Here is a 12,663-nt window from a genome sequence, read left to right as displayed (position 1 = left end):
TCAAAGTAGGAGTAATTCCTTTCTTGGAAATGCCTTGCTTTTCAAGGCATTTTTTTAAAAGTTTACTTTGAATGTACATTTAAATTTCTAAATTAGAATATTTCCATAAATGGATTTAAAGTAACAAAAACCTTTGTTTTTCTGACATTTATGGCACCTATATATTTAACCACCACTAGGTTGTGCTAAAGAAGTGGGATATTTTTATGTAGCTAATTGAAAATATCGATGATTTCTGTTAATCTAATCAATGTTAACTATAAAAATATTTTCTCCCCTCACAGCCATTTTCCCTATTTCATAGTACCAAGCTCTTATATACAACTTTGAAAATATAGAAGTATAGAAAGCATAGACTGTGTTTTAGCAATTTTTTTAAACTGAACCTTTGGAAACAAGGAAATGAGGTTTTTGGATTTTTTTTACTTTTTTGTTTATAAAATTTTTCCAAACAGAAAGTATACAAAGTATCAGTTTCTCACACCATTCACAAATCAAGTATTTTTGATAACTGAAAAAAAAAAATTCTGTGTAATAGCAGGTTAGATTGAAAGTCATTTTTTAAGCAGCAAAAGAAATATCTATGATACCTGAGAAGGCATTCATTTTACTTGGATTGTTCAGAGTAAGAATACCAATGCCATTGTCTTCCTTCTGAAGGTCAACGGATCCACCAGGAAACTGCATAAGTTTTGCTTTAACTTCTTCCTCATGGAAGCCATGGGCGGTATTATAAAGTGACAAACCCGTCTGATGTAGTAATTTTGTTCTTCTAGAAAAGGATGATGTCATCAAAACACTGTGTGCCATTTCTGGAAAAAAGAAATAAATATGCAATAGCCTATATAATCACTTTCCTAATATTATGTTAATAGGTTCTAATGGGAAGGACTTACCCACTTCTGAAAGCATTCTTTTTTTTTTTTTTTTTTTGTCAATAAGGAATTCTTTCCTTTGTTCTCCTTTCTCAAATAATTTACAAGATATATCATTCTGGTCCTACCATTGAGATGATGTACATTGCAGTGTACTTACTAGAATATAACTTGCAAAGTTTACGAAAGTATTGTTGTTCTGTATTTAGCACTAACTTCTCCCTCCCCCTTCTTTTGCCTCCAGGGTTATTGCTGGGGAGGTGCCTACACTTCAAATCCACTGCTCCTGGAGGCATTTTTTTCCTTTTGTTGCCCTTGTTTTTTTATTATTGTTGTAGTTATTATTATTGTTGTTATTGCTATCCTCGGATAGGACAGAGAAAAATGGAGAGAGGAGGGGAAGACAGAGAGAGAGAAAGACAGACACTTGCAAACTTGCTTCACTGCCTGTGAAGCGACCCCCCTGCAGGTAGGGAGCTGAGGGCTCGAACTGGGATCCTTATACCCGTCCTTGCACTTCGTGCCATATGCACTTAACTTCGTATACTACCGCCTAACCCCTAATGGTCTTTTTTTTTTAAGTCTTCTTTAAAATTTTGTTAATTATTCTCATTGTTAAATTTTTAAAATTAGCTTTATATACTTATTGGATAAAGACAGCCAGAAATTGAGAGGGAAGGGGGTGATAGAGAGACACCTGTAACACTGCTTCACCACTCATGAAGCTTTCCCCCTGCAGGTGGGGACTAGGGAATTGAATCCGGGTCCTTGTGCACTATAGCATGTGTGCTCAACCAGGTGCACCACCACCCCGGCCCCTGCCTCTAGTAGTCTTTCTTTTTTTTTTAAATTTATTTCTTTATTGGGGAATTAATGTTTTACATTCAACAGTAAATACAATAGTTTATACATGCATAACATTCCCCAGTTTCCCATTTAACAATACAACCCCCACTATGTCATTTATCATCCTTCATGGACCTGTATTCTCCCCACCCACCCACCCCAGAGTCTTTTACTTTGGTGCAATACGCCAATTCCATTTCAGGTTCTACTTGTGTTTTCTTTTCTGATCTTGTTTTTCAACTTCTGCTTGAGAGTGATCTTAACCCGACTCCCTCTAGTAATCTTTCTTACAACAGACGTCTTTCTCCAATTCTTGAAAATTTACCAAAATCTAGGGGGAAAAAATCAGTTCAATGTTCCTGGGGAATACGTCTCAGGGTAGACTTGTACAGGCTCTAAGTCCCAGTGGTAACACAAGTGGCAAAAATAAATACAATTTTAAAACTTAAAAAACTGGTTCCATTTTCATATACTTACTGTAATTTATTTGCATATTACTCATTGTAAAGTGGCTGTTCAAACTTTCTTTTTTTTTTTTTTTTGCCTTCAGGGTTATTGCTGGGCTCAGTGCCTGCACTATGAATCCACTGCTCCTGGAGGCCATTTTTCCCATTTTGTTGCCCTTGTTGTTGTTGTTGGATAAGACAAAGAGAAACTGAGAGAGGAAGGGAAGACAGAGAGGGGTTGAAAAAGATAGACACCTGCAGACCTGCTTCACCATTTGTGGAGTAACCCCCTACCCCCTACTCAGGTGAAGAACTAGGAGCTAGAACCTGGATGCTTACACCAACCAGTCCTTGAGCTTCACACCATGTGCGCTTAACCTGTTGAACTACCACCTGGCCCCTGCTGTTCAAACTCTCTGATCAGTTTTCTTACTTTTCTTTTTTCACTGGAACTCTGTGTCTGCATGGCTCCACTGATCCTGGTGAACTCAGGCTTGAATGAGGTCCTTTGTATATGAGAATGTGTGTTCTCTCTCTAGTGCAACACTGCCCACTACCAGCTTCTGTCTTCTTTTTAATGTTTTATTTATTTACTGGCTAGAGACAAAGAGAAATTGAGAGGGGAGAAAGAGAAAGAGAGAAAAAAACAGAGAGGGAGAGAAAAAGAGAGACACCTGTAGCAGTGCTTCACTGCTTATGAAACTTTCCCCCCTGCAGGTAGGAGTGGAGGGCTACAACCAGAGTCCCTGAGCACTGCAGCTCCTGCTCTTTACCTAGTGCACCACCACCTGCCCCTTTTATTTGTCTTTCTATTATTGATTAATTGAAAGTGTTTATTTAAAGTATTTAAAAAATTAAGAAGTGGCAGCCACAAATACTTGGTCTTGCCAAATTATCCCTCAAGTATTACAGTATGACGGAGAAGTAAAGATCTTCTCAAACCTACAGACACTGAAGGAATATGCGCTAGCACACCTCCTGCCTTGGAAGAATTACTGAAAGGAATCCCATGTAAGAAGCAACAAAGGGGAATGCGAGCTCAGACCTACAGGGATGCAGAGGTTACACAGCTCCTGTGCTGAATATGGGCCCCAGATCAAATAGATGGGGCTTACAGTAGTTAACAATATTTATACACTTTTCCCATATTTGAGAGCTACTCTCTTTCCTGATCCAGCTTTCTAGTCCTTTTCCCAACTATGACACCATCTCCCCCAGACAATACCTTGGGTCCACCTGCAAGTCAGATGTCAGGCTCAGGCAAAAACTAATAAAGTCATGGGCCCCTTGGAATATACCTAAAATAGACCTACCAGCTTTTTTCCAAAACAGACCCCAAGTCTTCATCTGTAATATTCTTGCCTTTAGACAATATTCATGATTAGTTAACAACTTGTTCTGCTTTATATCTTAACTCTTTTTCAGCCAACAGGTTCCAGATGCTACCATGATGCCAGCCTGACTTCCCTGACCCCACCAATGTGTCCTGGAGCCCCACTCCCCCAGACCTCTACCCCACAGAGACAGGCTGGGAGTATGGATCGACTTGTCAATGCCCATGTTCAGCAGGGAAGCAATTACAGAAGCCAGACCTCCCACCTTCTGCACCCCATAATGACCCTGGGTCCATACTCCAGAGGGATAAAGAATAGGAAAGCTATCAGGGGAGGGGGATGGTATATGGAGATCTGGTGGTGGGAACTGTGTGGAGTTGGACCCCTCTTATCCTATGGTTTTGTCAGTGTTTCTATTTTATAAATAAAAATTAAAAATATATATCAGACACAGTGCTCTTGTTCTCCCTTTTTGAAGAGCAGAGATTCCTCTGTTAGGACTGAGGGAGAGTGATGGTCACTGGTGAGAAAGGAGAACCTGCTTATCTGGTTAACTTGTATTTACTTACATACTGTGCCTCCTGATTCATATTTCCAAGAAACCCAACAATGAAACAGGTTTCTCTGTTTTTCAAATAGCTCACATTTTGTTTAGAAAAGAATGATAGCATAGGAATAGCTACCCCTATATAGCAGGAACCACATTAGTAATCATTTCATTCCATGAATATTAATCGTGAAATCTTTATAAGAACTTTGAATAATATTCTTATCCCTGCCTGCGGAATTTTTCAATTTAGTAGAGGTAATTGCCTATATTCTAGTACAAGGCAACTAGAGGCTGTCATAGGCCAAACCTACCCCAACACCTTTATAAGAGAAATCTGATCATTAAATTAAAAGTGCAAAGATTCCCATTGCTTAGACCCTTATAAAGTATTTGTTACCAACTATAGATAATATCATCATCATCTTCATCTTTTTTCCATTTTATTCACTAGAACAGGGAGAAATTGAGAGTGGAGGGGGAGATAGAAGGGGAGAGAGATAGACACCTGAAGACCTGCTTCACCACTTGTGAGACGTTTTCTCTGCAAATGGGTATCCAGGGGCTGGAATCTGGATCCTTGCATGGGTCCTTGTGCTTACTACTATGTACACGTAACCGGGTTTTCCACTGCCTGCCCCCCTACTATAGTTATATCTAAAGCAAAGTGATAGCTACTTATTAACTTCATTTCTTAAAAGAAAAAACTATTTTAGTAATAATATAATAAAATTAAGCTTGTGTTGTTTGTAAACACCTTTTGCAATTTTAAAATATATCAGAATCCTGTTGGCATCATGGTAGCATCTAGAACCTGGTGGCTGAAAAAAGAGTTGAGATATAAAGCCAAACAAATTGTTGACGAACCTAAAGGCCCTGGCAGATGACCTCATCAATGTGTCCTGGAGCCCCACTTCCCCAGAGCCCCACCCCACCAGGGAAAGAGAGAGATAGGCTGGGAATATGGATCAACCTGTCAATGTCCATGTTCAGCAGGGAAGCAATTACAGAAGCCAGACCTTCCACCTTCTGCACTCCATAATGACCCTGGGTCCATTATGCCTTGTCATTTCACCCAGTAAAAACTGAAGTTAGAAGTGGCACACTAAAATGGGAACCCAGATTTGACCTACTTTCCCCTAAATCTTCTAGAGAAGGATATTGATTTTGAACTAGATAAACTTTATAATAAATATTTCATGTATATTCTTCTCTATTCAGTATTTCTCCTTATCCCTTCCCCCCTTCCACTACTAATTCTTCCTATATATTCTCCTTTCTCTTTCTATCCTCTAATCTGTGCCATAAAATGCAAGGGAAAAAAAAAAAACTCTAGGGCACTACTTGCTTTGCTAACTCTACGTTTAGGAATCCAAACCTAGAAGTTAGGTAATAACCTTTTAGGTAATACTCATCTCAATTCTAAATACAGAAACTAAATTAAGAGTTCAGTGCTGGGGCCAGGTGGTGGCACACCTGGTTGAATGCACATACTATAGTGCACAAGGACCCAGGTTCAAGCCCCTGGTCCCCACCTGCAGGTGGAAATTTTTCCGAGTGGTGAAGCAGGGCTCCAGGTGTCTCTCTGTCTCTTTCCCTCTCTATCACCCTCTCCCCTCTCAATTTCTCTCTGTCTCTATCCAATAAATTAAAAAAATAAAAATATTTTTTAAATTATAATAAAAAAATAGTTCAGTGCTTAGGAAATGTCAAGGTAATGGTCACTATGGCGTTATGAAGACTCTAAGCTGGAAAAAGCGTAGCTCACTAGGTGGGACTTGTACCTTGCCATTACCATTGCCCAGGGTCAAAACTTGACACACACGGGTAGTTCGATGGCACTGGAGGGCATTCTAGTGATCTGGTATCAGGTTTGCATAACAAGCCTTTTATGGGACTGTTTACATGTTTCTCTTCTGAATAACCCAATTCCTCCATCTTCTTTAACTCTCTTGATTAATATTCTCTTTGCTCTCAAATTTATATGCCCAATAATCCTCACTCACACAATCTTGTGTTTACTTCTTTAATCAAATATTCCTATTAGCTGAAAGTCAGCACTTGCAACACCTAAAGCAGGATGACACATTATTAGGTTCACAAGATTTAAGAATTCATAGTGTCCCATGAGGCCTACAAATCCGTCCACACACGCCAGCTCTTGTCTACTCTTGTTTATGATTCTTATTACTCCCCTTCCAACTCCATTCCTCTCCCAGAGCCAGCTCCTCTTACTGACCACTGCCTGTACCCCAATATTTTTTATTTGGTAAAAATAGAGTAAGGACTGCTTTTTTAAAATTTATTTTCCTTTTTGTTGCCCTTGATTTCACTGCTGTTGTAGTTATTGATGTTGTTATTGATGTCATCGTTGTTAGATAGGACAGAGAGAAATGGAGAGAGGAGGGGAAGACAGAGAGGGGGAGAGAAAGACACCTGCAGACCTGCTTCACCACCTGTGAAGCAAATCTCTTGCAGGTGGGGAGCTGGGGGCTCGAACCGGGCTCCTTAATCTGGTCCTTGCGCTTTGCGCCATGCACGCTTAGCCGGCTGCGCTACCGACTCCCAGGACTGCTTTTTTACTTAACATGCTTCAGTTGATCCAAGTATATTTCACAATTATATCTTTTTCCAGAAGTTTTAATTTCCCAAGAGAGGATAAAGTCTTCCTTCCAAGGGGTTTTAGGTTGCTCCTTTTAAACTATAGAGTGTACAAGCTAGATCCTAAATATGAAGATGAGAGGAAGGGAAGGTACAGAACATAGAATACTGCTATCCCACAGAACAGGTCAATTCATGGCAAAAGTTGGTGACTTAGTTGTTGAAAAAAGTTGTCTGGGTGAGAAAAATGATGCACGCTGTTGCTAGGCGAGGTAATTTAGCATTGTTTAAGAAAAAGGGCAATGACAAGTCTCAGGGAGCAACTACCTACTTAACACAATCTGGAAAGCATTTTTTTTCTACTTTATTGAGGAGGTTAATGCTTGACAGTGCAATCACTGACATATGCATATGATCTGATTATTTAACAGGGTCCTCTAAGTATTCTTCCTATCTTCCCTCCCGCCCAGGCCCCCTACCGGAGTTCTTTGCTTTGGTGCATTACCTGGGAAGCACTTGGTGGGCAAGTTAGTGCATTGAACCCCCCCAGCACCCCAACACCACCACCACAACCGTCTTTTAAAATGATCAGAGCTTTTTCTCCTCATTCTCGGGAAAGTTCTCTACTTCTCTCTCATCGCCCTGCACTTGTCAAAGCTGGTGGGCGGCGCTCTTCACTGCGCCCTAAGTCCATCAGGGGACGGTGGACCTGCGGGGACCTGCAGGGACCTGCGGGGACCTGCAGGGACCTGCGGGAATTCTCCTTGGAGAAGAGCTTCAACACCACACAAGGATTGGCCAGGCTTCTTCTCTTCCCAGACGACTTGTCAAATGTTGTCCCAGAGCACAAGCCAGCAGGCAACAACTACTTACCTCCCCTGCGAGCCTCTTCCGCCAGTGCCTGCGCTCCTTCTGTCCCTACAGCACCTCTTCCGCTTTCTCCTCCGCCCTACGTTTTCCTCGAACGGCCCCTCTTGGCTTTCGGGGGGCATCTGGCTCCCGCGCACGCTCTTTAATAGCCCCTCCTCGCCCCGCCCCCTTGCTCAGACCCAGAGCCCTGGCCCGAGCGCCAATCCCCGGAAGTCCCGCCCACGCCCCGCCTCTTCTACCAGGCGCCCTGATCTCCAGACACTGCCAGGATTTTCCCGAAAGTCCTCTGTGGTTGGAAATGTCTGTACAAATTCACGTACTTCTATACGCAAAAATCTAGGTAACATTAAACAAAATGTATGAATATTTCTCCACATCCGCAAACATTTACAAATTTGATGTTCAATGATTAAAAAAAAACTTTTTTATTTTAAGGCATGTAGTCATTTTTAATTTTGTTGTGATATTTATTTGATAGAGACTGTCAGAAATCAAGAGGAAACGGGGAGATAGAGAGGAAGAGACACAGAGAGACATCTTCAGCACTGCTTCACCACTCACTGGCACTTTCCCCTGGCTTGTGCATTGTAATACATGCGCTCAAACAGGTGCACCACCACCCAGCCCCAGGTATGCATTTATTTTAAAGCTTCGTTTAGATAGCACTGAGCTTAATCCTACCTGAAAGTGTTAACCTGTTAAGGAAGTTTAAAACATCTATATTCATTTTAACTTGATGTGTAACCTTTTTCTTTTCTTTTTTATTTAATCCAAGGCACTCTTTTTGTCTGCAGGAATATCTTTAAAATTGTTAACATAGGGACACAACTTTGGTGATAGGTGTGCTGTGGGACTATGCACTGTAAGCTTACAAATCCTGTAACATACTACTAATAAAAAATAATTTTTAAGTAAATAAAATTGTTAATTTATATGTACTTTAAAAAGAATTCCTTCCCTTTAACACAGATCTCAGTGTTCACTGCTTCAGGGAAGTGATATGAGTGGAAAGGATACTGAAATAGTCTTTGTATTTCTTTTTATTTTCCATATGGTTTTGGTTTTAAGAAGGAAGGTATAAAAGATTCCTCATTAAATAAAAGAAATTTTAGTGGCATAAATAAATGTCTTGGTAATAAGTAACTAAGCTAAACTTTACTTCATAGACAGATTCCCCTGGACTCAGAGTAAAAGTAAAATCTAAGGAAATGACTTTCTTATACAGCCATAGGATTTCTGATGGCTGTTACTCTAAAGAGATGATATTATTAGCAGCTTAATAAGGACCTATATCTGTCACACAAGAACACATTGAAAGACATTCTGGAAAGAGGAACCCAAGCAACCCCACCTAATTCTCTTTGCCACAATCATCATATACCATGAAAGAGGGATTTGTGAATGTGCATTAGCATAGTACAAAGCCTAGTAAGCAAACATTAATCAGGGACACAGAGCCAAAACAACTACTGTGGACTGGGGAGGGACCTAAGAGACCAACATACCTCACTTCATTTTATTTATTTATTTGCCTCTAGGGTTATTGCTGGGGCTTGGTGCCTGCACTACAAGTCTACTGCTCCTGGAGGCTATTTTTCCCTTTTTGTTGCCCTTGTTGTCGTTATTATTGTTGTTATTGCTGCTGTTGTTGTTAGATAGGACAGAGAGAAATCGAGAGAGAAGGAGGAGAGAAAGACAGTTGCAGACCTGCTTTCACCGCTTGGCCCCTATACCTCACTTTTTTTTGCCTCCAGGGTTATTGCTGGGGCTCGGTGCCTGTTCTTTGAATCCACTGCTCCTGGAGGCCATTTATCCCCATTTGTTGCCCATCGTTATTATTGTTGTTGTTACTGGATAGGACAGAGAGAAATGGAGAGAGGAGGTGAAGTCAGAGGTGGGGAGAGAAAGATAGACACCTTCCACCACTTGTGATGCGACCCCTCCCCCCGCAGGTGGGGAGCCGGGAGCTCTAACCCAGATCCTTACCAGTCCTTGTGCTTGGCGCCATGTGCTCTTAACCTGCTGCGCTACCGCCTGCCCCCCTCACTTTTTTTTTTATGGTAACTTACATGCCCCTCCACTGGACCCAATATAAAACTAGGAAGGTTGGGAAACTTGGTCCCTTTCACTTTTGAGGGCCTACACATGTTTGTGCATGTACCCTTCTCATTCATATTCCTGCTTTTCTTCAATCAGCACTTTTTTACCCGTCAAGCTGATAGCAAATCTGTGATTCTCCACTATGACATTCATCTATGACCTGACCAGCAGTTCTAAGGAGACTCCTAGGCTCCTTGCCCTGCTTCACCACAACAATATAATAACCACCAGAATGTGCTTTTAAAAATACTTTGTTCTTAATTTTTTGATTCAACATTGGTTTGTGGAATTAACAGATTTCACTGGAATAATTTTTTACTTATATAAGTATGTGCATTGTAGTCATCACCAAAGTTCCTATACGCTCTCTCCCATAATAGTGTGACAATATCTGCTATGCTGGGGAGTTTTTCAAACAATCCACCGCTGCTTTTCATCCACTATCCCAAATTTTGATCACTCTATTATATGACAGTATTGGGAAGAGGTGCTTGTGGGTATGTCTTCCTTGTAAGATGCCCATCAGTAGCTTTAACTTATTGGTTAAAGACCATAGAAGTTACTTGAGAAAAACTTTCCAGTGGAATTCAACAACATTGTGTTGAGGCAGGAGAACATGGAGAAGGGGAAAAAAAAAAAACTTCTTAAGGCCTTTTGAGGAAGTATTTAGAGTCCAAAGTAAATAAATATAAAAGACTTCTGGCAGCTGGAGAGATGGATCAAGAGGTGGATTATCGAACCCAAACACCTGAGGTTCTCAGTTTGATCCCCAGTACCACACATACCAGAGTGGTGCTCAGAATTCTGTTTTTCTCATGTGATACTTTTTCTCATATGTTAATTAAAAACTCCATATTGGGCTGTTTCTAAAAAAAAAAAATCTGGAATTGAGGTGAAAATTACAGGAATTTATGTGATGGAGTCAGTTCTGTCTTTGAAATGTAGTAACATAGGCATTCTAAGGAAAATAAATCAAATTTAGGAGTATGCGTTATGATGATTTGAGATGACATTGTAGACTAATGGAAAGTTAAAGACAACATATTCAATGGAGCTAGAAACAATTACAGTAATATGTGTGTAATTAGACTACAGAGAGAGAAGACTAAGACAAACCAAAAAGAGTCTTACTGTGCTGAAAGAATTTATCAATGGAATTGATTAGGAAATTGAGGTCATGATAAGAAAGCTAAGTGCAAAATATATGGGAGGACATTGAGCAGAAAGATTACATAGGATTTAAACTTTAAAGTGGAACAATTCAGATGTATAGATTAAATGAAACAAAAAGATACACACAGTTTTTTTATTTATAAAAAGGAAACATTGACTAAACCATAGGATAAGAGGGATACAACTTCACACAGTTCCCACCACCAGAACTCTGTATCCCATCCCCTCTCCTGATAGCTTTCCTATTCTTTAACCCTCTGGGAATATGGACCCAAGGTCATTGTGGGATGCAGAAGATTGAAGGTCTGACTTCTGTAATTGCTTCCCCGCTGAAGATGGGCGTTGACAGGTAAATCCATACTCCCAGCCTGTCTCTCTCTTTCCCTAGTGGGGAAGGGCTCTGGGGAAGCAGAGCTCCAGGACACATTGGTGTGGTCATCTGTCCACGGAAGTCTGGTCGGCATCATGCTGGCATCTGGAACCTGGTGGCTGAAAAGAGAGTTAACATACAAAGCCAAACAAATTGTTGAACAATCATGGACCTAAAGGCTGGAATAGTGCAGATGAAGAGTTGGGGGGGGCCCTCCATTTTGTAGATAGCTAGTAGGCATATTTTAGTTATATTCCAAAGGGCCAGTGGCTATACTAGTGTTTTGTTTTGTTTTGTTTTGTTTTGTTTTGTCTGAGCCTGAAATCTGATATGCAGGTGGATCCTAGTTATTTTCTGGGGAGCTGATGTCATGACTGGAAAAAAGACCAGAAAGCTGGATCAGGGAAGAGAATAGCTCCCAAATATGGGAAAGGGGTATAAATATTGTTGACTATAAACCCCATCGATTCGATGTGATCTGGGGCCCATATTCAGCTTAGGAGCCTATGTGACCTCTGCATCCCTGTAGATCTGAGCTCACATTCTGTGGTCATGAGTAGGAACATTCCAAACTTCCCCAGTATCAGGACCTGTCTTCCTCAGATGTAGCATACAGTATGTTGTCCAGCCTCCCTTCAGAGGATGGGACATTCTCTACTGTTGTTGATCTAAGTTGAGGGCAAGGTCCTGTGGGGGTCCACAAAGGGGTCTGTTTTGCTGTTCCTGATAGAGATGACTGGTAACAATGGAGAGAAGGATTTATTCAAGGTCTAGGCCCATCATGTCTGTTTGGGAATCTCAGGACTCCCCGACTAGGGCCCCAGCTGATGAGGTGGCCTGATAGTGACTAAAGAATCATCGTTAAAAAAGTATGCAAATCTCTTGCCCTTACTCAGATTTTGCAGTCCTTACTTTGATGAGGTTAGCTTTGGAGTGAGGACACACATAGTTTTAGAACTCAAATAAATAAACAAATATTTTTTTTAAAAAAATGTTTATTTATAAAAAGGAAACAATGACAAAACCATAGGATAAGAGGGGTACAACTCCACACAATTCCCCACCACCAGAATTCCGTATCCCATCTCCTCCCCTGATAGCTTCCCTATTCTTTATAAATAAAAAAAATTAAAGAATCATTGTTGAAGCACATACAGAAAAAGTTTAAATTATTTATTCTATATTAACATGTTGTGGTTCTTTTGAAAATATGATTATCCTAATTTGTTTCTTCCCTATAAAGTGAAGTCAATAATTACAACTTTGAGGTACATTAGAGAACTTCCACACAGAAGAAACATAGGCTTGCCAAATAGGTTGGTGGTGGGGCAGTGAGGGTTTATATTTGTTTACATAGAAAACACTTTGATATTCTCACCAGTTAGAGTTATATCTCAACAGCATAGTTGGTACTCAATAGAAGTTCTTTCTGTAGTGTTTGTAAATCATTAAGTAGTTCTGTGCAGTTTATTCATTTGGAATTCAGGTAAATGTGGAGAGG

The 12,663-nt window shown here is 40.4% G+C and overlaps 1 protein-coding gene and 1 long non-coding RNA gene across 5 annotated transcripts in view; one reads left to right on the top strand and one right to left on the bottom strand.

The window, feature by feature from the left end:
- Window positions 1–7,651, bottom strand: part of ECHDC1 (ethylmalonyl-CoA decarboxylase 1) — a 34,408-nt gene extending 26,757 nt beyond the window's left edge. The window contains exons 1-2 of the mRNA XM_016190507.2: window positions 7,523–7,651; window positions 591–813 (exon numbers count right to left, since the gene is read on the bottom strand). Coding sequence (XP_016045993.2) covers window positions 591–810 — 220 coding nt within the window. The 5' untranslated portion in view covers window positions 811–813; window positions 7,523–7,651. The remainder of the gene's footprint in view (window positions 1–590; window positions 814–7,522) is intronic.
- An 87-nt stretch (window positions 7,652–7,738) lies between these two features.
- The window catches only part of LOC132538147 (uncharacterized), a 66,891-nt gene continuing 61,966 nt past the window's right edge, over window positions 7,739–12,663 (top strand). For all 4 annotated transcript variants that reach the window (XR_009549593.1, XR_009549592.1, XR_009549591.1 and 1 more), the window contains exons 1-2: window positions 7,739–7,859; window positions 7,998–8,149. This is a non-coding gene — a long non-coding RNA (uncharacterized LOC132538147). The remainder of the gene's footprint in view (window positions 7,860–7,997; window positions 8,150–12,663) is intronic.

Source organism: Erinaceus europaeus, chromosome 4 (genome assembly GCF_950295315.1).
Source record: "Erinaceus europaeus chromosome 4, mEriEur2.1, whole genome shotgun sequence".
In the NCBI taxonomy this organism is placed as follows: domain Eukaryota; kingdom Metazoa; phylum Chordata; class Mammalia; order Eulipotyphla; family Erinaceidae; genus Erinaceus; species Erinaceus europaeus.
This window is presented reverse-complemented; position numbering and strand designations above follow the sequence as displayed.